General features: G+C 39.3%; 1 protein-coding gene across 3 annotated transcripts; it reads right to left on the bottom strand.

Annotated features, from left to right (window-relative positions):
• Positions 1-384: 384 nt before the first annotated feature.
• On the bottom strand, positions 385-23,926 carry ACOX1 (acyl-CoA oxidase 1). Of its 3 annotated transcripts, none has more exons than XM_043905463.1 (14): positions 23,641-23,926; positions 23,191-23,350; positions 19,244-19,404; positions 10,674-10,781; positions 9,246-9,365; positions 8,987-9,102; positions 8,410-8,579; positions 7,278-7,440; positions 6,525-6,715; positions 6,079-6,258; positions 5,839-5,944; positions 5,561-5,704; positions 5,180-5,386; positions 385-4,327 (listed from the first exon to the last, which is right to left on the bottom strand). In XM_043905463.1, exons 1-14 carry the CDS (start codon positions 23,747-23,749, stop codon positions 4,280-4,282), a joined length of 1,983 nt encoding a protein of 660 aa, XP_043761398.1. In that variant the 5' UTR covers positions 23,750-23,926; the 3' UTR covers positions 385-4,279. The 3 variants fall into 3 exon arrangements, with proteins under 3 accessions (XP_043761398.1, XP_043761397.1, XP_043761399.1); XM_043905462.1 differs by lacking the exon at positions 19,244-19,404 and adding an exon at positions 13,072-13,232; XM_043905464.1 differs by lacking the exon at positions 23,641-23,926 and adding an exon at positions 13,072-13,232 and having other exon boundaries at positions 23,191-23,329.
• Between the last annotated feature and the right edge of the window lies 1 nt (position 23,927).

Raw genomic sequence — 23,927 nt, 5'->3', positions numbered from 1 at the left:
GATTCTTTACCAGCTGAGCCACAAGGAAAGCCCATGTAGGTCCCAAACCAAACATTTAAATTTCTTCCAGGAACTTCCCTGGTAGCCCAGTATTAAAACTCTGCACTTCCACTGCAGGGAGCACGGGTTCGATCCCTGGTCTAGGAAGTAAGATCCAACATGCTTCACGGTGCAGCCAAAAAAAAAAAAAAAGTTCTTTCAGCATCCTTTTGAGGGCTGACTGGTGGAAAGGTGGAGGGCGTTGAGAAATGTGTCAAGAGTGGAAAACTGATGGGCAGTGAAACCATAAAGACTAGGAAAGTGGCTGTGACCTTCAGTTATGAAAACCAAAGCTGTGAAGCCAGGATGAAACCCAACACCACCACCTAATAAAGACAGTAACACTTTTTGTGTTGATTACAGAGTTTATTAAGGGTTTTTCAATTTTACAAAGGAAGATGGGGTTAGTGGTTTGGCTTATTCGAAGGTTGGTGGGTCACCACTGTCCAACCATGACTCAAGTCTTTCAACCTGTGCACCTCCTCCAGTACTCCCACCTTCACTGACATGTCCTGCCAGGCATGTGGAACAATACATACTGAATACACTTCACCTGGTAGGAACCAAACTCAAACCATGACAGTTAAAGGGGTAAGAAGGTAGCAAATTATATGCACCAAAGTAATTTCCTTGAATTCATAGCAATTGGAAATGTTTACAAGCAATCAGTCACCAGTTGGAATATTATGCAGAGGATGGACAATCACGTTGTTACCTAATCTGTGAAAGTTGATAGTAACGTGGTTAAACTGTTTTGCTTCAGAATTCTTAGTATCCCTCCCAATGTTCCATGATTTTCCTCAAGATAATCCACTTACATGTAAGACAAAATAAAAATAAAAAATTCCCTGAAACCTAGGAATTTGCAATCTGCAATGGCTAACATCTGATAACCCTAAAATTTCCTTATATGTTTCTATATTTACTATCATGGACCACAGGAATAATAATGAAAATTTGAGTTTGGAGAGCTATAAGCAAAAACTCTACCAGTATTTTAAAATGAAAAGACATTTTATTCATTTACGGTGACTTGGTCTAATCCTCTAGGAATGGAATAATAAATATTCAATTAGTTGATCTCTGCATTTTTCCATGAAAACCTTTCAGTCAGGAGACTCGACTCTTGGCCTCAAGTAGAATCATCAGTTTCCTGGCAAGGCTCCTCTCCAGTTGGTGCAGCAGCTACTGCTTGAGGACAATCTATAACCCCAGGCATACCTTGCACAATACCATCTGCATCTAGTCTTTTTTTAACTGAGATGGATAGAAAGAACTCAGAAAGGGGTAGGACTCTGAGCAGCAGTCATTAGAGGAATTTTTGTTCCCTAGAGAACTCAAGGATTATGAATCAATATTTCCCCAACCAAAGCCTTGCATTGTAGAAAATCCAAGAATTGAGTTCTAATAACACGCTAATGTTACAAATGGTTAAATGCCTCCAGGTGTATATTATCTGAAATTACAACCAGTAAGTTCTCAGAAAGTATGTGAACATGGTTAATGTTGCAATTAAGTGAATGTTCTTGAAGATAAACTGCTACTTAGTGGTATGATGTTCTGAAGACAAGAACAGGAAGGCCCGCAAAGGCTTTGGGACCAACTGTGCTTTGAGGTCACTTATGTCCAAACACTGAAGTATACCTCAGTGTCTGTTGAGTAGATATGAAGTAGAAATCCAAATACTTCAGGATGTAGCAAACTTCATCCATTACAAACAGCAAAAACCTCATGAATCTTCAAAGGGTTATGTCAGTATCATCTAATAGAAACATTAAAGTGAAAGTGAAATCGCTCAGTCATGTCTGACTCTTTGCGACCCTGTGGACTGTAGCCTACCAGGCTCCTCCAACCATGGGATTCTCCAGGCAAGAATACTGGAGTGGATTGCCACTTCCTTCTCCAAATAGAAACATTAATTCTGCTCAGATTTATCATCATTTTGGAGATTAGGTTGAAATTTGTCTCTTTATGAAAATGGCTCACAAAAGAACCCAACAGAACCAACCTTATCTGTGGCAAAGTCTGGCTTCTAAGGGACAGCAAGTTGGGTCTGCTGCTGCTTTATGAGAAACCAACAAACCCATATTCCTGCATGGACAGAGCACCCAGATCCTCTACAAAGACAGCATCATGGCAGGTTTAGGGCTATCTGCTCCTTCCTTCCTTCTATTGTTTAGTGTTACCTAAATCTACATCTTAAAATTCTTCATAATTTAAACTTAAGTCTAATTTTATGTGGCACATTCTTTCCATCTTGATAGTGACAAATTCTTTAGGTCTTATGGTACCTTTATTCTTTAATTACAGTGACTAAAGTTCAAAGTATTCCAATGTTAATAAAAATACTGTCAATATCAGATCTAGCTTTTAAATAAAACTCACGGTGCTGGGCTGAAGGTGGCTCTGGCAGAGTCCACCACCATGTTTCAAACTGCTTAGATCCCAGACCTATGCAGCTGGATTGTGTGGGTGTCATTTCAAAAACCCTCATGTCCTGGCCATGGGTTAGCCCTCTGTGAATAAGATTTTTAACCACTAACTGGAAACAATTCTATATTTAACAGGTTAATATTAAGCAATCTGAATTTACTGTTATTTCCCAGAATCTGATCTAGTCCCAAGAGATACCCATATGAGATTTACAGAGTGCTTTTTTACTTCAATGTTAACACAATTATCAATTAGTTCTCCTGTTGGAAAGATTAAGGCTTGTGTCAAAAGGCAGTATTTCTTCTGCTGGACCTTAAAGTCTCCTATTACTAGTTTCACTGGGATAGATTTTATGTAAGGTCCCAAGAAGGGAATTACATACTACATTCTCAAGACTGACTCTAGAACAACTGGCTTCATGAGACAGAGGTTACAAATATATTTAACAACAACAAAAAAATTAAGTGATTTGTTTTACATTGATTTGAAGAAAAAATTCATCATGAGATACATGTTTAGCTTTTAAATATAGAATGATTGTATAAATTAGACTCAGCTGAAAGGACAATTTAGCAAGTCAGATAAAGCTCCTAGAAACATACTGAAGATAAAACCAGATACACCATAAGAAACATTCTATGGAGCTTCCATTTATCCTTTAGCCACTGTTTCAATGATTATATTTTCTGATTAAAAAATCAGAACACATGGTTTGTCCAAAGGACTTTCCTGGGTATAAGAGGCAATGAGTGATGCTTTTATTTTTCTAAGGCCAGATACAGTAACCTCCAAGCATTTTAATGGCTTCTGCCAGAGTGCCAGAATATAGGAAATCTGGATTGTTCTAGAAAACATAGTTACCATGGTCACCAAAGTTACAGTAACCATAACTGATAGCTCTCCACGCCCTTATTCTTCTAAGAAGGAACTGTGACTATTTTTCTCCTTTCTTTAGCATCTTTCGCAGGAGAGGGAGATCAAAATGACTGATCTGGAGATCTCATCAGTTGCCAAAAGTTATATGTAGAGATGACTTGACTGCCTCCCTCTTCCTGAGAAGTTGAGGCAAAGGGAGCTATAGTTCTACTAGAGGACCATTTAGGGAACCCTCCAACGGAAGCTTAGTTCTGAATTACACAGGGCAGGGACCCTGCAGGAGCATGTGCTCAAGAAATCTTCAGGTTGGAAAGATGCTACTGTGAACACTTAAGATAGGAGCAATACATCAATAAAGGAGGGCAAGCAGGCAGGAAAGGTGTCAGTGCATCAGGCACGAACTCACAGATTTCCTGATTAGTTTCTTTTCCCCAGTCTCTCTTCTTCACTCATGCTTTCTAGCCGGGGCCCCTGGCAGCTGTGTTAGGACATGAGCAAGAAAGCTTGGAAGGGTTCTACCTGCTTAAAAAAACACCTTTGTTTAAAAACACTTGTATATCCAATGATTAGCAACTAAGATGTGAAAATAATTAACTACTTAGTAGTTAAATTTTACTAATTATCAAAAGTCCTGGCCTCCTGGGATCAGCAGCAATACAGATGGAAGTTGCACTGCATTTCTTAAAGCTTTTTCTGAATGCTTAATAGTCTCTTTCAGTGTTAATTGCACTTGTAAAACACATCTGGTTTTTTCCTTTAATTTGCAAAATCTGCTCATTTTCTTTTTTCATTTATAAAAAGAGGAAAGGGTCAATTTATCACTTGCTCTACAGCTTTTCTGAATTTGATCAAGATTCCATGCAGATCTGTGTGACAGGTGTAAGGAGAACAGCTACTTTCAGGGGCAGACTGCACTTATCATCAAGCCATGTCAGAGCTTGGACTGCAGTGACTTTAGGTGCTTGTAAGATTCATGGACCTGCAGGGAAGGGAGAGAGAAAATATTACTGAGAAGGAGCTTGCAATTTAAATAGCATTTTTTTTTTTTTTTGCTGCACTGACTCCTGTGACTCAGAGGCCCTTTGTTGTGGTGCAGGGGCTTCTTGAGTTGTGGCACGAGGGCTCTCTAGTCACCCCACGGCATGTGGGATCCCAGCCGCGGATCAAACACACGTTTCCTGCATTGGAAGGTGGATTCTTAACCACTGGCCCACCAGGGAAGTCCCAAAATAACGTACTTTTAATCGAAAAATTATCTGAACCTTATCTGGATCCTGATTCAAAAAAATCAAAGGGGGGTGGGGGGAGAATTGAGCTAAGTGGGAAAAATCTGGACACTGACTGGCTAGTTCATGATATTAAAGAATTATTGTTAATTTGTTTAGGTGTGAGAATGGTACTGTGGTTATGCTTTTTTAAAAAAAGAATCCTTATCTTTCAGATATATACTGAAATATTTATGAATAAAATTACCTGATACCTTGGATTTGATTCAAAATAATTCTCAGTTGGGAGGTTCAGATGAAATGCAACTGGTCATGAGCAGACAGTTGTTGAAACACGATCAAGGAAGGGTACAGGGAGATGCACTGCAATGTTCTATTTGTGTATATGTTTGAAATTTTTGAATTGTTGTTAGTTAAGGAAACTAAAAACCCACATACTATAGGAAAGATCTTGTTCCCTTCAGAACCTTTCTCTCAAATAAAGGGACTGTCTGAAGTGGTCATGAGAGCTCGCAAAGCTTCCACAGGTGGTCATTCTCCAAGGGCTTTCCTGCCTTAATATTTAACTGAATAACTTCAAAAGGTGTAAGACACTTTTTTTTTACCTCTGTTTTGTTCAGTGGGGATTTCTTGGCCCATTCAAACAAGTTTTCATACACATTCCCATCATAGCGGCCAAGCACAGAGCCCAGTGTCACATCCTGAAAATCAAATGCATCCACCAGAGCGACTGCGTCAGGGCGAATCGCAGTCAGCAGCTCCTTTATGCGCTCGTTCACCTGGGTGATCTGAGACTCTGTCATGATGCTCCCCTAAACGGAAGAAATGAGCAAGCAAGCACAGACGTTATAAGGTACGTATACAGATGGATGTTTATGAATATACAGACACACATATATGCACAACTACAAAGTAAACCAAAATTATTTTCTATAAAAAATTAAGAAGTAAATAAATAAAGGGACTTAAACTTGGAAAATCCTGACCTGAAGAAAATCCCCTGCATTCTGACTGATTCCATACAAAGAATACAAGAGACACAAACGCCTTAGGACAGCTTGGATGGACTTCTCTTGAATCTGGAGGACTTTTTCCGTAAAGAGCTTAACTGCCACATAGTGGCAATGTGCCTAGATATAAGGAAAACACCAGAATGTAAGAATCTCTGAAAAAGATTCAACAGTGATAAGGTTTCTGTACCAAGAAAATGAGGCAGGTTGGTGAAGGATGGGGGGGGGGGGGGGAGAGGAGAACCATCACTGACCTCACTTGCCCGAACAAGGTCAATGGACGTTAGGTTCCACGCTACCTCTTTGCTTTTTCTGTGAATCACTTCAGTCTGAAGGTTTTTAGCAGCAATCTCTACTAATCTGTTTTTTAAAAAAAAAAAAAAACCTGGAAAACTGGAGCCCAAGAAGGTGACGGTGAATACTCGTGCCTCCCACCTAGGCCCCGGGCCCGAGGCCCCTGTAGCGCCGGTCCCAGCTCTTGTGGGTGCACTCACCTGGCTGCTCGAAGCTTGTACGCCTCTGTCAGGCTGTCGGGGCTGTTGATATCCACCACGGTTGGCCAGACGGCCACCTGCTGTGGCTGGATGCGCTGGCTGGGCAGGTCATTCAAGTAGGACACCATGCCACATACCAACTTGCCTGAGTGCACCTGGTCGTAACTTTTCATCAGGAACCTAGAAGTCACCAGGACACATGCTCTCAGTAACTGTGCTTCTCGTGAAACAGAAATAAGATGAACTCCTGTAATGACTTCAAACTATGTGACAGGGTTTCGTACTAGTCTGAGCACAAGATAAACATCCTGGGTCAGCATGGAAGGCAAAATGACATCTTTCAGGAACAAACATAACGCAAAGAGAAAACATGGGAACAGGTATCAGTGGAAAGGACTCGGACATTCCTGAGAACACAGGATAGAAATCATGACTTAGATTCTTACCTGGCCGTCTGCAGCATCATGACAGTGTTTTCCCCCTCGAAGGTGCAGGTTGGGGTAAAATTGACGTAAATATTTGGAAGTCCACTGCAGTGAGAATAGCCATGCCCGCCACAGGCCATCCGACAGGCTTCAATAGCAGTGTTTGTTGTCCAGGACGTGAAAGCCTTCAGCCCAGCGGTGAGCGCGTGAAGCTGAAGGGGGAAGCACAGGCCATCAGGATGTCTGTGGTGCTGACAGCCTGCATTCCAAATAGACACACTGAACCTCACTTAATAGAAACTGTCACTTGCAGAATCACTTGCCAGGGAATTGCCTGGCATCCAGGGCTCTGTGCTGTCATTGCCAGGGGCCTGGTTTGATCCCTGATTAGGAAATTAAGATCCTGCAAGATGCCCAGTGTGGCCAAAAAAACTCAATAAACAAAAACCAAACAAATCACTTGCCATGTATGTAAACTGAAAAATATCCTCATCTGATTAGTCTAAACTAATAACTAAACTAATATTTAGTCTAAACTAGTAACATTACCACATTCCCTTCTGAACTGTTCTACGTGGCCAAAAATGGCACCACTTTTTTTGCTCAATAAAGGACCAACATAGTACAGTAATTCTGAAACTTAAAAACATGGATAAATCCATAAAAATATGGATTCTTTTCAAGGTATCCCAATGTTTAATTTTCTCTGCACACGACCCCACAGGAAGTATGAACGAGAAGGGTTCCCACAAGGGACAGAGACCAGACACAGACCTCAGGCAGCTCACTCAGGTCCCCGTGGCCGATGTCTTCATTAATCCGATGATAGGTCTCTTTCATGTATGCGCCTACAAACTGGAAGGCATAGGCAGTGGCCAGGAGGGGAAAAAGTTTATATTGCTGGGTTTGATAATCCAAAATCTGTGGTTCTGGTTCACTAAAGTATATGAAAAAAGGAAAAACAAACCAACAAAAATAAATAAATAAATGCCTATACAGAGCTCACTACATGCCAGATTCTGGACTAAGCACTTTGATAGATTACTTTATCTAATCCTCACAAAGATCCTGTGAGGTGATTTTTATTAGCTCTATTTTACAGATGGGGAAAATGAGGTTAAGAACCTACCTGGGGTCACAGATTCTTGATTTAAATCTAGGCTATTTGTGGCTACAGAAGACCACACTCTGAACCACCTTGTTGAACACATGAACAGGATTTTCTAGTTGACATTCGTATTTTTCTTAATCTTTCCAGTCTTTCCAGTTTGACTATGAAAACAGTATTCTCATGGCAACATACAGAACCAAACTTTGTTAACTTCACAGGAGGAAGGCAATGTTGAAGGATGTAGCTGGTAGAATAAACTATATTCTGACCACTAATATGAGAAGACCCAGCGCACTAAGTTTAATATTTAAAGTCTAAGAAGGTCCACTGAGCATGCAAAAAAAAGTCTGCTCTTACCAATTTCTTTATTCCTTCTTTAAGAGTAAAACGTTTATCAAAGAGTCATGCCCAATTAGTAGGCAGTAATAAGAACAAACTATGCCCAGGAACACAACAGGGAATCAAGTTTAATGTCACTTTCACCACATCCAATTTGTGATTGTTAGCAGCAATTAGAACCTTCACACCACACCTTCAGTGTTTTGAACACTTCACTTATAAAGCTCTAGTAATATTATCGTTTTTCTTAGAAGGTTAAAAAGTAATAATTAGGTGCTTATTCTCATCTTTCCACTTAAGGAAGTTTAAGTTCTAAGTAGCAGACCCAGTACACTGCCATCCTAGCTAATTTTATAATAAATGCACTTTCTCCACATCACATTTGGGAATTTTGATATCTGGATGGGGTTCACGCCAGACCTTTAGTACTGAGCTCATCTCAGACTTTACCCTTACCCTGGCTTGATTTCAGACTGATGCCTCACGGCACTGTATCGGATGGCAATGGTGCATGCCTTAGACAGACACCGAGCGGATTCTCCCACGAGGACGGCCCTGATGAACACCATGGTCCCGTAGGTCAGCTTGTTACTCAGGGGTTTTACGTACGTGCCATCAGGCTTCACCTGGAAAAAGAACATGAGACGGATGCTTCCTTCTGTTAAACCCAAGTGGCAGTTTATTCTCAAAATGTGGTCCCCAGAAAGGCAGCATCAACACCACCTGATGCTCAGTCCTTACCCTGACCTCCTAAATCAGAAACTCTGGGGGCTAAGTAACCTAGGTTTTAGCCAGCCTTCCAGGCGACTCTAATGTATGCTAAAGTGTGAGCCCCACTGGTTTAGCAAACCAAGACATGCTCTTCACACTTGTCAACTGATCTGAGTTCATGGTCACAATAAAAGCATCATCAGAAGTAAAAAAAATCTGCTATTACCTTCCAAACGACAGACCATTCCAACCCTGTGATTATCAATGGCCACTGAAACCCCCATGTCTGACACGTCTGCTCCTATTTTCCATCTCACTGTACCTGGGCATGTTTCATCAGCATGTTTTCTCTGGGAATACGATAGCTGTCCATCTTCAAGTAGCCATTATCCATCTCATCATAGCCAAATTTGGGGCCAATGTCTCCTACGGTAATACCTACCGCAGATGAAAGGAAAGTCACACGGTATTTTATGTTCTGGAATTCCTGGCTCCCCTCCTCTTCTTTAGTAATATATTATACTTTTTGTAGAAGATAGTGACTGGTTTAATTTTCCATCTCAACATTAGATAATCCTAACCTGGCAAAGGCTTATGGGTCCCAAGTTCACGAATAGGTACAATGAAGGCATGTAGTCCATAACATTTCCCCTGAGTGATGAGCTGGGCAAGTACAATAGCATGATTCGAAGTTTTTCCAACTACAACATAAAAGAGAATAAGAGAGGAAAGTGAGCAAACGTTTTACATTTCCAAAAGACAAAAACAAAAGAGAGAAAAACATATGTTAATTGTAAGACAAAGATTCCATCAATAGCAAAATTCATTACATTTTGGCAAAGTAAGCCTTCATTTTAAAAATGTGTGTGTGTGTGTGTATTTTTACTGGAATATAATTGACATATAACATTATCTAAGTTTAAAGTAGACAACATGTTAATTTGATAGCATTTTAAAGAAGATAGTTTTACTTGTTCTACTTATTTTTCATTCATTTACATAAAGACATTTTTAGGATAATCATAGAATATTAAATTACTTCCTTTTTCTCCCTTAAGGCAGGGCTTTCCAAAACAGTAGCTACTAGCCACATGTGGCTATTTACATTTAAATTAATTATAATTAAATAAAATAGAAGATTCAGTCCCTCAGTCAGCTAGTTACATTTCCAGTGCTCAGGTGGCCAGTGGCTACCCCGCTGAACAGCAAAGACAGAGAATATTCCACCAATGCAGAACACCCCATTGTACTATAGGATACAGCTGCTTTAAGAGATTTTTGGTTAGTGCATCCAGAAATATTTCCCTTTTATTGCATGCTAGTTTTTTTCCTTATCAAAATGTAATACCACATATTAAAATATATAATGTGGATAACAAAATCCTTCATTTGAAATATATGTATCCTAAAATAATAACTCAGAATAGAAGACAATATTAAATAAATTTCATATCAAAGCTATTTGTAACAAAAATTTAAAAACTAAAATACTTTTCTTTTTTAAAAATACTCATTTCTATTTCTGTTTGATTATTTATTTGGCTGTGCCAAGTCTTAGTTGCGGCACATGGGATCTTTAGTTGAAGCATGTGGGATCTATTTCCCTGACCAGGGATTGAATCCAGGCCCCCTGCATTGGGAGGGTATAGTCTTAGCCATTGAACCACCATGGAAGTCCCTCAAATACTTTTTAATACATAAATGACTAACCAAACTGGGAATACTAAATTACTTTAAATGATGATTATGGAAGTTACGCTAACACAAGGGAATGCTTAGATAAAAATGTATGAAAAGCAGCAAAATTGACAGCTGTCCTCTGCACTTTACAAGTGTATAAATATCTGTAACAGGTAACACAAGAGAATGTGAAAAGCTCAGCATAGTTTAAGCCATAAGAGTTTTTTCTATATTTCAAAATTATATTCTCATAGAAGCTCTACATTCTAAACACAATGTTATAATAAGTCTTCAAAACAACCAGTTACTGTTAAAAAAAATTCACTTACGTCCACCAGGCCACCACTTGATCGAGGTTACAGTAGGACTGTTGAGAATGAACTCCTGGGTTTCAGGGTCGTAAGTGGCTGTGGTTTCCAAGCCTCGAAGATGGGTTCCTAAGGAAATGAATTATACCTACTTCAGATAGAATATGGGAAAAAACAGTTACAGGGTAAAATCTCCTGCCCAGTTCCTTTAAAGTGCTAGCATCTCAGAGAGTAACAACTCTAAAAATAAAACATCTGTAGATGAGCTACAAATGGTTGATAACCAAGATCCTGAATTTCCGATGCTTAAATCAGGTAGTTCGTATTAAGCTGAAAATAAAAATGTCAAGCATGTTCCATTTCTATATTTGATTTACTGCACAGCAGTGGATAGGGAACATTTATTTACCTCAACCAAAAGAAAATGTAAAGACAGATAAGAATCATAGTTTCCTGAGATCACAGGCTATGACTTTAATAGGGAAGCTAACTGCCCTTTTAAAGGCATCTCTTAAGTTGTCGGTGTGCCAATTTCAACTCATTTGTATTGTGTCTACCACACCAATTCAACATTCTGGAAGTCGGTATTATAACAAAGAATGAGATAACACATGACACGAAGAGACTGCAGCTAAAGTTCTCGTAAACTGAAAATTTATTTCAGAGTGAATGCTAGAAAGGAAAACAAGTTTTAAAAGTTATAACCATTATGGGGAAAAGAAGACCTGAAATGGTGACTTTTTTTAAATTTCTGAAAGTCCAACAATAAGGTCCAAGTTCACCCTGCAGGCTTCCAACACTAGGCTTTCATTTATTCCTGACTGGTTCACCACTTTCATGTTTATTGGAGATGGATGGGATCTGTGTTTTAAATCCTAATGAAAAAGTGAAAGTCACTCAGTCAGGTCCGACTCTGCGACCCCATGGACTATACAGTCCATGGAATTCTCCAGGCCAGAATACTGGAGTGAGTAGCCTTTCCCTTCTCTAGGAGGGATCAAACCCAGGTCTCCCGCATTGCAGGCAAATTATTTACCAGCTGAGCGACAACGGAAGCCCAAGAATACTGGAGTGGGTAGCCAATCCCTTCTCCAGTGGATCTTCCTGACCCAGGAATCAAACTGGGGTCTCCTGTATTGTAGGCAGATTCTTTACCAACTGAGCTATCAGGCAAGCCCTTAAATCCTAATACAAATGTGCCAAAATTCTTTGAAAAAAGTTACAGAAAAATGTTCTAAGTGACCCTCTCCCTATCCTGAAGTCAATGATGAGAACTTCTTACCCGATTGCTTTGATAATGCCAGATTTCATTCACCACTTAAAATTAATTGTAAAACATTCAGAAACTTCCATGTTGAATAACAGAAATGGCTATTTTATGGGTGATCAACAACTTTCCCCTGGGTGGGAATCAAGGAATCAGACAATAAGACTCCTTTCACCAAAGAAGAAATTTTTATACAACAGGTAATGCCAGAAGCGTGTTTTCAAATGCACAACTGAACCAAATAGTATTTCACTTTGTGTCTTAGGAAAATCCTGTAAAATACTCTTTAGCATCGAAGCTGAAAGTCAAATGAACAATCAAATTAAGATGAAGCTGTTACAGGAATAAGGAACAAAGAGCAAATATACACTAGACCAGCTGTTCTGAAACCTCTGAGTAGGCAAACAGAAGCCAGAAGTAGATGAATGGATACCATTCAAACACAAATAGCAATACAGAATGAGTGCTACCAGGAATAGCCACCAGCTTGAGCCCCATCCAGTTCACAGAGAAAGGTAGGTGGGGGATGGAAAGAAAAAAAGTAAGGTGATACATACAGAATGTGAAATCAATTACCTGGAAGTACAACTTATCTTATTTTTACTAAACTTTGGCCAAAGCCACCTTTAGAAGTTTACTGAATGTAGTGAATCAACACAAACAATGTCAAGGTAAAAAATGCTGCATGTTTTGGTTATATAAGCCACTCACTTCCCTTTAGCACACATGCTATTAACATGTATTTCTTCTGGAATATGTGTAAGTTCATTAAGGTATCAGTACCAAAGGGAATCATAGTAATGAAGAAAAAGAGATGGGTTCAGACTCTATACAAATTCTGTACAAATGCAGTGAACCTGAAAAACCACTTAGTAAGTAAGACCTAACTCTTAATTCTTGATCTGCTGAAGGGGAACCATGAATAAGTGATCAGTATATCTGTGATAACATAAGCTTTAATTTCTGCTGACCAAGGCATTGTCTATGCCAAGACTTACACATGTGAAAACCTGGAGCGCTGCAGAAAGACTGCATTTAAACAGATCTCACAAAGCTTGTGGAGACACCACCGCTGGCATGTGATGGACGCTCCATGTGCGCTAGGCTTGCAGAGCCCCACCCAACCCAGAAGGTAGACTGAATGCACCATACCATGACCCATCTCTGTTTGGGCATAAGTGCCAACGATCTCCAAGTTCCAGGCAGGCATGAAGAAGCGCTCCTGCTGTTCCTCGGTTGCCTGGTGCAGCAAGGTGGGCAGGAACATGCCCAAGTGAAGATCCAGAGGCCCAGGCTGCCCTCGATGCACAAAGCTTCAAAGAAATACCAAGGATGGGTGTTTGAGAGTCATCAGGTGTGAGAGAATCAGCAGTTTGAACAAACAGCAAGGGAAGGAGAAAAAAAATACCTTCTGTTAAGTATGAATTAGTTGAGTAGACTTCATCATGGATGGGAGCACTGCCCCTTTCTGTATTACATTATAACTCTTGGTTACTTCCATTTTTCTTAAATTGGTGAGAAGTATTTTCTAATGCGATGCATTTCTAAAATAACTAATCTTGGCAGAGATTGGAAACTGATTCCAAAGCCTGTGCAGCCAAGACCATGTGACCAAGGCAAAGGATTACAGCCTTGCAATTGAGGTAAATAAAAATTCTGAAGAGGCTTGATGGAATGGAGAATTGAAGTTGTACAATGACATATATTCTAATGAAAAGTTGAGACGGGAGAACACAGAAGTTCTCTTGGAAAAAATTTTTCCAGGATCTAATAATAATGTTTCTGGGTTGGAAATCTTTTCTGTCTATAAAACATCCAGCATTAATCCACATTCTCCACATAATTTTGGTCATTTCATTCGGATTCATTAAAATACCAGCCACATGCTATTGAAACAGTTTAATACAAAAACTGACGGTGCTCTTCACCCCAATAGTTAATTTCAGAAATAAAAAGACATGCAATTTTTAGTGAAGATCATGATATTCACAAATAACAGATTCATGCATAACAAGTGCTCCATTACAGTCATATGGGAATTATCAAAATTACAATAAACATGTTAACTGTCATTTAAAATCCAATTTCTAAAGTCATTATTTTCCATTTAAAATTTGCAAGTGCCCTAGGCTTTTATGTGAATTTATTTCTAATAGGAAATAATACTATACAGCTTTGTAATTTTGCATGCTACTGGCATTTTATCTAAACTCCAGCTCTAAACTAATCAATTCTATGTTGCTCTTACTATGTTCTTTATCTTAGAAATGAGCCTAAACATTTCAGTTTCAAAACTTCTCTGTTCCACTTGAGGAGGAAAATAATCAGGGGGAGGGTGCTCTAGGTGAGAGCTGATCTGTGATGTCTTCTCACAAGGGCTGGGGTGAGCTGAGCTTTCAGCTAACCAATCACATGAAAATCAAAAAATGCATGAATAACTTCCTCATTTTACAAAGAAATTAAAAGCTGAGATGAATTAAGTGTTTTCAGGTCAGAAAGATAATGGCAGGACTTCCCTGGTGGTTCAGTGGTTAGGACTCCATGCTTCCAATGAGAGTAAGGGGACAGGTTCATTCCAAGTTGGGAAACTAAAAATTCCACAGGCCTCAAAGCACAGCCAAAAAAAAAAAAAAAAGATCATGGCAAAATTAGGACAAGAATCTCATAGTCTAATCATGTCTTCTAGTGTAATCCGGGCTGAGGATGATGGTGGGGACATTAGAAAGACCTGCCAAACCAGTTAAGATTTGGAAGCATCAAACTGGAAATCCTGTAAGATACTACCACTGGTGGCAACTGAGTGAAAGGTCCATGGGATGTCTCTGGGCTATTTTTGCAACTTCCTATGAATCTATTTCACTTTCATGCATTGGAGAAGGAAATGGCAACCCACTCCAGTGTTCTTGCCTGGAGAATCCCAGGAATGGCAGAGCCTGGTGGGCTGCCATCTATGGGGTCGGGCATGACTGAAGCGACTTAGTAGCAGCAGCAGCAGCAGCATGAATCTATAGTCATTTCAAAATAAAAAGTTTTTTGTTTTTTTTTTAAATTGTGGAAAATCCTTGGAAAAACAACATTCCTGGGATGAGAGAGTACCTTTCACTCACAAACAGAAATGTCAACTGTCCTGTTTTTAAAGGAATGGTGTGCAGGAAGAAAAATTAAACGTGTGCCTAGGAGCTATAAGAAGAGAACTCTGAACTACGGCCAAAAGTTGTGGCCTGAGGCTAACCACTCTCAGTGCTGACAGCCTACTTTTCCATGGCTAGAAACCAGAGCAATTCCTGGTGAAGGAGAGGTCGCTCTGAGGCACCCTTCAGACTCATCATGGGCAGGTGTATATCAGGGAATAATGACCAACACCAAGGGTTACCACAGAGCACACTGAGAAGGGCGGGGGGAAAACTACTATCATCACAAACTGTTCTGAAGCTGAAAGTTGTTTCCAGGAGTAAAACGTCTCTTGTAATTAGGGTAAGGATTATTCAGAAGTGGAGGAAATGTAGAAACGTTACAAGGACAAAGTTACCTGGGTAGTTTTTGATTTAAATCAAGTATTGATACTTGCTGTAACCTTTATGCATGATAAAGATCATAAATTATTTTAAATTAATTTACTTTATAATTGCAAAGCACCAACATTTTACTTGGTAAGGAGCTGCAGTCAATTCTTTCAAAAGGATTAACACCAAAAGGCTTTCCCCGTATCTCCTACATGACACAGGGCTGGGAAGGCTGGCCAGTAGTGAGGACAAACGATTAGATTAATAACATATGAGAAAGGAAGAAATCAAAATAGCAACTCAATGCACAGCATGATTATAATCCTAGGAAATCAACAAAACACCAATACCATCAATCATAAATTAATTTAGAAAAGGTATAGGCTAAAAAAAAAATCATTCATTTTTATCCATTAGAACCATTCAAATAGAAATCCTATTAAAGAGAAAGGTGATTTATAACAGCAACAAAATAATTTTAAATTTTAAAGAAGTTAGCTTAGAATATTAAAGATTTAATTATGAAAACACATAAATACCTAGTAGAATGAATGAAAGATCCGAGTAACAGAAATCACTAATTCTTAGCTCAGAGTACGAAGGAAAATTAATACTTCCCAAGGAAATACTGGGATTTAATGTAACACAGGTTTTAAATTCCTATAGAATATATTCTATAAGTTGATAAATTGAGATCAGAATTCATCAAAAAGATAAGTGTGCAAGAACACTAAATACATATATCTTGAAACATAAGCTGTAACAATAGTAGGCTTATCCTATCAGATTTTTTTTTCTATCAGATTCTTAAATATCTTTAAAACAACAATGAGCCAAAGCTTATAATGTTAGAGAAAACAGAAAGAAAAAAATTAATGTAATATATTTAAGGTTCCATAAATAAATTGAAACTTACAAAACTCTAAGATAAACTAGAAAGAACGTAATCAAGTGAAAGAGCTCTTAGTTAATAAACATGAACACTGTTTCTGAGACGGTCACTGTATCACACACAAGTAAAAACACTAAACACAAATTCAACAAACAAAGAAGGGAATAAAATGGAAGCTAATTACCCAAGATATGAGAAGAAAACTTATACCTAGTCAGAGACGGATGCACTGAGGCCAATACATTTAATAAAACAGAACCTATAGAAACAATATCATTTTCTAAGATCAACATGCCGATTCAGAAAATGCCAGTTCATACATATGAAATGCAGAGAGTAATATCCAAGCTCATTAGCATTGGTAAATGAAAACTTTAATTCTTAGATAGATATAAAGTAGCAAAAAACCAAAGTCACCATGTTGATGGGACAAAGGAGACACGAGTACACTAAATATATCAAAACCTATTCCATGTCTTGTGCAACAAAATCTATAAAGTGCTCATTCTCTTCAAATGTAGTCATTCATCTCTGAGAAAGATATTCCAAAGGCATAACCCAAAGAACACAGCTTTTGTAAATATGTTTATATTGTTATTACTAACAGTGGGGAAATTAGAATATCCAGAGAGCGAGTCTCATGGGAAGGCCAACAGGGAAGGGAATCACTCTGGGAAAAAAGAGGATGGGAGGCTATTGGAGAGACAGAGCAGTGAGATCCAGGAAGAGGAAGATTAGGGACTTGAACAAGATCAAGTGCATGACCTATTTTTCAAGCTTCAAAGGTAGAGTATTTTCACATTTTAGTATTAGAGATGAGAATCTGCAAAGATACTGCAGCATCCTCAAGGATGATAAGTATGTACTACAGAAGCTCTATTTCCCTTAATAATTATAACAATAACAGAAAAGGCAAGAAGAATCCCTATGAAGTGGCCAGAATTTGATATGATCATGACGACCAAGACACTATCTGCTTTGTGACCTGGAGAGACATATGGTCAGGAGATAATTAACCCTAGACCATGTCCCAGACAGTCTCTTTAACAATGGAGCCCCAGGGAGAGGGTACCCTCCTCGGTCCAGGCCAGATCCACAGACGCAGTATGTGTGCCTGTACAGACAGGAGTGTGTTTAAAGGAAGGAAGAGAGAACACTGGTGAGCTAGATTTTCTGCAGGTGGTTGAATTTTAAGATTCTTGAGGATCCTGGAATATGATTGAGTACTTTTAAGTTTCTTCACTTCTCAGAGGCTTCCTAGAGGCAAAGAATCCCAAACTGGAATGTTACAGCTACAGTAAGAACGTGAGATAATCACTGTTGACCAATGTTTCAAAGTCTCAGAATTTAAGTAGTCAAATCATCATCCTGTACAAGTTGCTCTATTTCCAATCCCACTGATGCTGAAGTACTTTTTATATATTCTCGATAAGATTATACTCTCATGGGATGTTAATTAGCCAACAGACTGGCTTTTTAGGAAAAGAACAGCACTCAGAGAAGCACAATATGAACTGACAAAGTTCCAGCAAGAAACAAGACCTAATTTTAAACCTCTGTTCTCTAATAAACCATAGAGATTAAGACAAAGTTGGTTTCAAACACAAGAAAACATTCAGAAACTAGAAGGAAGAAAGGAAAGAAAACTAACAAATACAATCTTGCCCAGAGCAACACAGGACCTTAATCCAACCCTCGGGGCTCCTCAAACCAATGAAGTTTTAAGTCTTCAATTCTTCTTCTCTTCCTTCAAATATACATGGGAAATATACCTCATAAATAGAGGCAGAAGGATAAGACAGACCAACAAGAGACAGACAGATCAGACTCATTTAGTTTCACAGTAGCTTACATCTAATGTCTCTGGCAAACAGTATGCCTCTTAAAGTCAAATAAATTCAATGATGAATTTGAAAACAAACAAACAAAAAAGGATTCTGTACCACAAAGCTATTTCAAGATTACGAAACACCCACACACACTCCAAGAGAGGAACACTTTAGGAATGTGATCTTTCTACCCTGAGGACATCTTCCCTCAGGTCTGTCATCTCAGTGCTGACCATCCTGGAGTGCCTGGCAGGGTGTTCATAATACTGTCCTATGACCAGGATCTGCAGTGCCCATAGGCATTATGAGAAAGGACATTTACTTAAACCAATTCACAAGCCAAAAAGCACCAAGTCAAACACAAAAGAGGAATGTCCCTGATATCTGCATCCTTTCCTCCTTCCTTTTCTTTGCTTTCCTTTATTTACATGAGGGAAACATTTTGATAATTAGGAATGACATTGGGCAGCTCAAATTCAAGACCCTTAAGCCCATCAGTGGCCCTGTCTATGAAAACAAACTTGTTTCACAAGACCAAACACAAAAACTTTTTAAAAGTTTTCACAACAATTTAACCAAGAATTCCTGCTAATTCAAAGTCCATGGGCAAGTACAGAAAAATGAATTAAAAGAAATGAAATGAAGAGCATCATGGACTTTTTTCCAACCCCCCTAGCAGCCTTCACCACTTTAACCCTCTGCCTCATTAAAATCCACATTTTTAACTTCATTAAAGCAAAGCATCTTCCACATGTTGCTGAGGCATGAAGCCTCTTAAGAACTTCCAACTAAGTCTTTAAATAAGACACCCACACAATGGAGCACTTGGCCATATTTTCAACCCCACCTTTCCAAACTGCTCAACACCCATTTTAACTGGGTGTACACATCAACGGTAAAAAATAACAATGATAGGTCTTTCAGGCCAGCATCTTGGACCAGTTTATGGGGAAATAAACTATGAGGAAACAGGCTGAACTTTAAGATTTATCAATTTAATAATAAAATTCCAACAGGGAAAAAAAAAGTCAAATGCCCAGAGTCATTTGTTAACTGAAGACCTGACTGGGCTACCCACTGACCCTCAAATGTGGACTAACCGTGACCCATTTCCGTCTGGGCGTAGGTGCCAATTATCTCGAGTCCTTTGGATGAATGCAGCCATTTCTCTTGCTGAGCAGTGGTGCCCTGATTCAGCAAGGTAGGAATAAACATGGAGTAATTGAGGCCCACAGGTTCCACAAAATTGACCAAATGTAGTCTACAGGAGAGAAAAGAAAAGGTTCTCAGCCTTATTCTAGAAACTGCATTCTACCACCATTCTTGCCAGACACGTATGGCCCGGAGGATGATGGTTCGACAAACTTAAACCCCTTTCTTATGAAATTAAGACTCATATTTATCATATGCTACCTAAAAAGCCAACAGCAAAATCTAGTGGTATCTCTTCTCCCCCTAGTCATTTCAGGGCCAGGATTCTGAGTTTCACACTTAATCCAGGAAGCAAATTTTACCCATGTTTTAGCCTCAGACCTCTTTTATTATTTTATTGGTGTTATTTGTTGGTTTGATTTCTTGGAACATAAGTGTGCGTTTTTGCTTTATTTTTAGGCTTTACTTGTCTTGAAAATCAAAAGAAACTCCACAGAACACTTACATTTGCTGAGCTGTTAACAAAATGTCCTAAAGAAGAATAATTTAAACTATTTTTCCATAGTAACCAAAGCAAATGTCCAGGATAGTATGTATACATTCTGGGGCCAAAGCACAAATCTATAAAGGTCTTCAGAGCTTACAGATGGGTAAAGCAGGTAATGTGAATATGTTAAAAATCACAAAGGGTCTCTGAAAATTAGTCCAGATTAAGGGAATTCGAACTTTAATGAAATTCAGTCTTTAATGATTTTCCCCTAAAAGAATCTGTGAAGTAGTCAATACAAGTCATATACACTGGTCAGCCTCGGCCATGCCAGGTTAGAGATCTTATAGGGGTCTATTCTGTCAGCTCTATCTGTATAAACAGCTTAAGGCACAAAGTAAGCATCATCTAACTGACCCTCATGCTGGTTTCAAGGGATGGACAGAAAGCAGTGTCTCCACCACCCTGTCCTGGCCTGTAGAGCAACCAGAGCATAAATTCAAGAGAATGAGGGGGTAGGCTGACAACTCACCTTTGGGGAGGCCCTAAAATCATACCACCACCTTTTAAGGGTGCTGAGGACATTGGAGAAGGAAATGGCAACTCACTCCAGTATTCTTGCCTGGAAAATCCCATGGACAGAGCCTGGTGGGCTACAGTCCATGGGGTCACAAAGAGTCAGAAAAAAAAGAAAAAAAAAAAAAAAAAACGGTGCTGAGGACAGATTCAAACATTCAAGGAGTGCCTGGACTAGCCAACATCAAAAATGCTTTTTAACCCTGAGTTCTCTGATTTTCACACAAATACTAAACGTTAACTTAGACTGCAAGGAGAGAAAGAGGGCAAAGGAGGCGGAGGAACAGAAGAGGCAAGTGAGTTTCTAGGTAACTCTCACAGCAGCTGTTCTACAGAGAGAAGTAAGATGCTTTGCAAAAAACATACCCATCTCACTAAGGTGGGATAATGTGGAGGTAAATGTAAAAACTGGCCTTTCAAAGGCAAGGGCACCATAGCACTCCCTAATAGCCATGCTTTATTGAAGGAGGAAATGAACCTGCAAGAATTTCTGAGAAATAAAAGCAGTAATTTAGTTGCTAAAAACAGTAGCAATATAGACACTGCCATTCCCTTATTGGAAATGAGGAGGCTCTGGGTTGGTAAAGTGCTGATGTTGACACAAAATAATTAATTCTAGAAAACTGAGAGGGAAAAAATATGTGACACAAAATAAAGACTGTCAAATAGTTATGTTTTTGACATACTGAGATTTTTTTTTGAGGCCTCTTGAAGTTAACTAAAGAACAACATCTGAGCACTTGTTTTAAGTTATGTTTAATCCTCCCTGAAGACGCTTTTCAAGGAACTAGCTTTAAAAAACCTAAGAAGGATTAAAAAAAAAAAATCATGACTGGTTCGCATTAGAATTTTGCTACTTTAAAAATACTTTAGTTTTTACATAGCCAACAGTATAGTTAAAAGACAAAATTACAGAAAAGGAGATCAGGAAAGGAATTTGTATATACCCCAAACAGCAAAGTCTTACTTTCTCAAGGAATGGAGAGAAGAATTCTTCTACTGCTTAAGTTGAGAAAACTCAAAGTACTTTACTAATATTTTAGTCAGTTTCAAAATATTCTCATGTTTCATTTTGTGATAGGGAAACTGGATACAAAAGAGACCAGTAAATGCCCCAAAAGCCTAGAAAGAGAAATATTACTATACTTCATTAATTATAGCATCCCTCTCCCCAAAGCCAATTTTAGCATTTAAGACATCCAATGTATCTGACAATTACTGGTACATCACAGTTAAGTTTGTTAGTGATACATAAAACACAAGTGTGAGTAACAATCGATGGTGTTCAGTAATTGCCAAGACTAATGAAACATTCTCTAACAAACATTGATCTTCCTGTCATATCCCAGAAATACTGAAAGGACATCAAAGGGCCTGCCAAAGGTTGTATTTTGTCTTTTTCCCAAATAGTGAGGCCTGAGTCATAAAATATAATACAGAAAAAAACAAAAAAAAAGCAAAAAAACCTGGCTGGTGTCCCCTGATCTTTAACTCACACAAAGGACTGTGTTCTATGTCACTGTGACTTCACTGGAGCCTAGTTACACATTACACATCACCACAGATTATGAAATCTAACTCTGAAACACACGGCAGCAGCCATTTAAAAGTAAAACAAAACAAACCTCTTGTTTTAAGGAAAAATCAAATTTTACTAATTTTATAAGTTCACAAACTCAATTCAGGTAAATCAGAAAACTGTAATTTTCTAGGAGTTACTCCACCTCAATATCCTCACAGCCACAAGTTACAAACTTTAAAAAAAGAAGCACTTGGACGTTACTAAGTACTCTGACTGGACTACGAAATTAACTCTGTTTTTATAACTAAAATGGAAAGAAGTTCTGAGTGTGGTCTGGAGTAAATTTCCTCTTGACAATAATAACCAGGTAAAACTCAAAAACAGATACCATGTAGTATCAGTTGGCAGTTGTGTAAGGGAGGAATGCCTACTGCAACATAAAGACAAGAGCCTGTACATGTTTCATTGTTTCATTGTTCTTGGCTCTTAAATATGTACCATCTAAATCATTTACTCTCTATTGATGACAATATTGGAGTTCTGCAAAAATGTAGAGACCTAAAACAGGAAATGCCCAATAATAAATGAGATGCTGCAAGTCAAAAAATCATACTAACATTATGCAATTATAGTGTATATTTACATAAAGGCAAAAAAAAAAAGTGTGTCTTATTTCTAACTAAAAACACAACAAAAAGATGGTCTGAAAAAAGAACATACTCTTTTCAGCAGTAGGACCACTTTTATGAGGTCTCATTTACACAGGAGGGCCATTTAAATACCCTCACCAGATTCAACAAAGCTGGGGGTTCTCAGAATACTTCATATCCATTCTGAGGTTTGACTAAAGTTCTTCCTCATCCATCCATATTTTCCATTATTTTAAACTCAAGAGCTACATTATTATATGAAAATACAATCTGTTACTGCTCCAAAATATTTAATGTTCGGTCTTTGCAACGGAAAACATCCTTCTAAATTCAGCTTCTAAATTTAGCAGGCCTCCTTCTTAGAAGCAGCAAAGTCATTCTACATTTAAATCGCTCAAAATTGAGAGGTCTGGACCGTATGTGTATGATTCTTGAGAAAGAAAATTACAGCACCTCAACGACAAGCTTTCCACAAACGTCAGCCCTTTAAAAGGCTTAAATATCAAAGTAAACATTATTGTCCACACATAGAACTTTAAAATGGCATGAAAAGATGTGAATTTGAGTCTTCAAACGCCAAACACTATGAAAAAGGATACCACAGATGGCGAATTCAAGGTTCAGGCTTAGGCCCTCGCTCTTAAGCTAAAGCATACCTACTTTTTAAACCACAAAATTTCATCAGGATCTGCGATGCCAAACTTCCTCATCTTCTCCACCATGGTGGCACTCTTCTTAACAGCCACCTCGTAACGCTGGCTACGGCTGAGGAAATTCAAGTTCTCATGCTGGAAATCTGGGTCTTTCAGAATGAGGTTCTCTGAAAGGGAATTAAAGGGTACCAAGAGGAAGGCAAGTAATTCAGGGCTCCGTTAAAGCTCTCTGGATAACAGCAGGTTTCAGACTCATGGGCAGAGGTCCTCTCTCAGGATGGGCGATTCCCCCCGCCACAGCCTCCCCTAGAAGTGCGGGGGTCCCGTGGCTCCCCTAAAGCTAGGCCAGAGGCTGTGGCCTAGGCCCTACAGGGCCCTACACCCCCGACTCCTCCCGGAGGGAACCGCCAACTCTGCTCGGGAAAGGAGGGGAGGAGGCCTGGCCAGCTGCCCTCACCAATCTCTCGGCGACGCCGAGTGTTCTCGGGGCTGCCGTCCAGGACATTCGTGAGCAGCTCCGGGTTGAAGCTGGCGCCGGCCCGCTCTTTCTGCAGGTCTTGATTCATGGTGACGGCCGGCTGAGGCAGCGGGGGGCCGAGGCGGCGGCTGAGCCGGCGTCAGTGGCAGCGGCGACAGCGGGAGTCCGTAGCTCCGGCGCGGGGCCGGCACTAAAAGCCGCCCCAGTACAAGGCGAGTCCCCGCCCCCCGGCCGCCTCGGCCCGCCCCGGCCCGCCCCTTCTCCTT

This window comes from Cervus elaphus, chromosome 5, assembly GCF_910594005.1.
Source record: "Cervus elaphus chromosome 5, mCerEla1.1, whole genome shotgun sequence".
Classification (NCBI taxonomy): domain Eukaryota; kingdom Metazoa; phylum Chordata; class Mammalia; order Artiodactyla; family Cervidae; genus Cervus; species Cervus elaphus.
This window is presented reverse-complemented; position numbering and strand designations above follow the sequence as displayed.

Coding starts and splice junctions, on each gene's coding strand:
- ACOX1 (XM_043905463.1), bottom strand. CDS start 23,749: ATGAATCAAGACCTGCAGAAAGAGCGGGCCGGCGCCAGCTTCAACCCG. Junction 10,782..19,243: donor CCAGACGGAAATGGGTCACG/GTTAGTCCACAT, acceptor TCATTTCCTTAG/GAACCCATCTTCGAGGCTTG. Junction 6,716..7,277: donor ACCTGAGTGAGCTGCCTGAG/GTCTGTGTCTGG, acceptor TTCCCCCTTCAG/CTTCACGCGCTCACCGCTGG.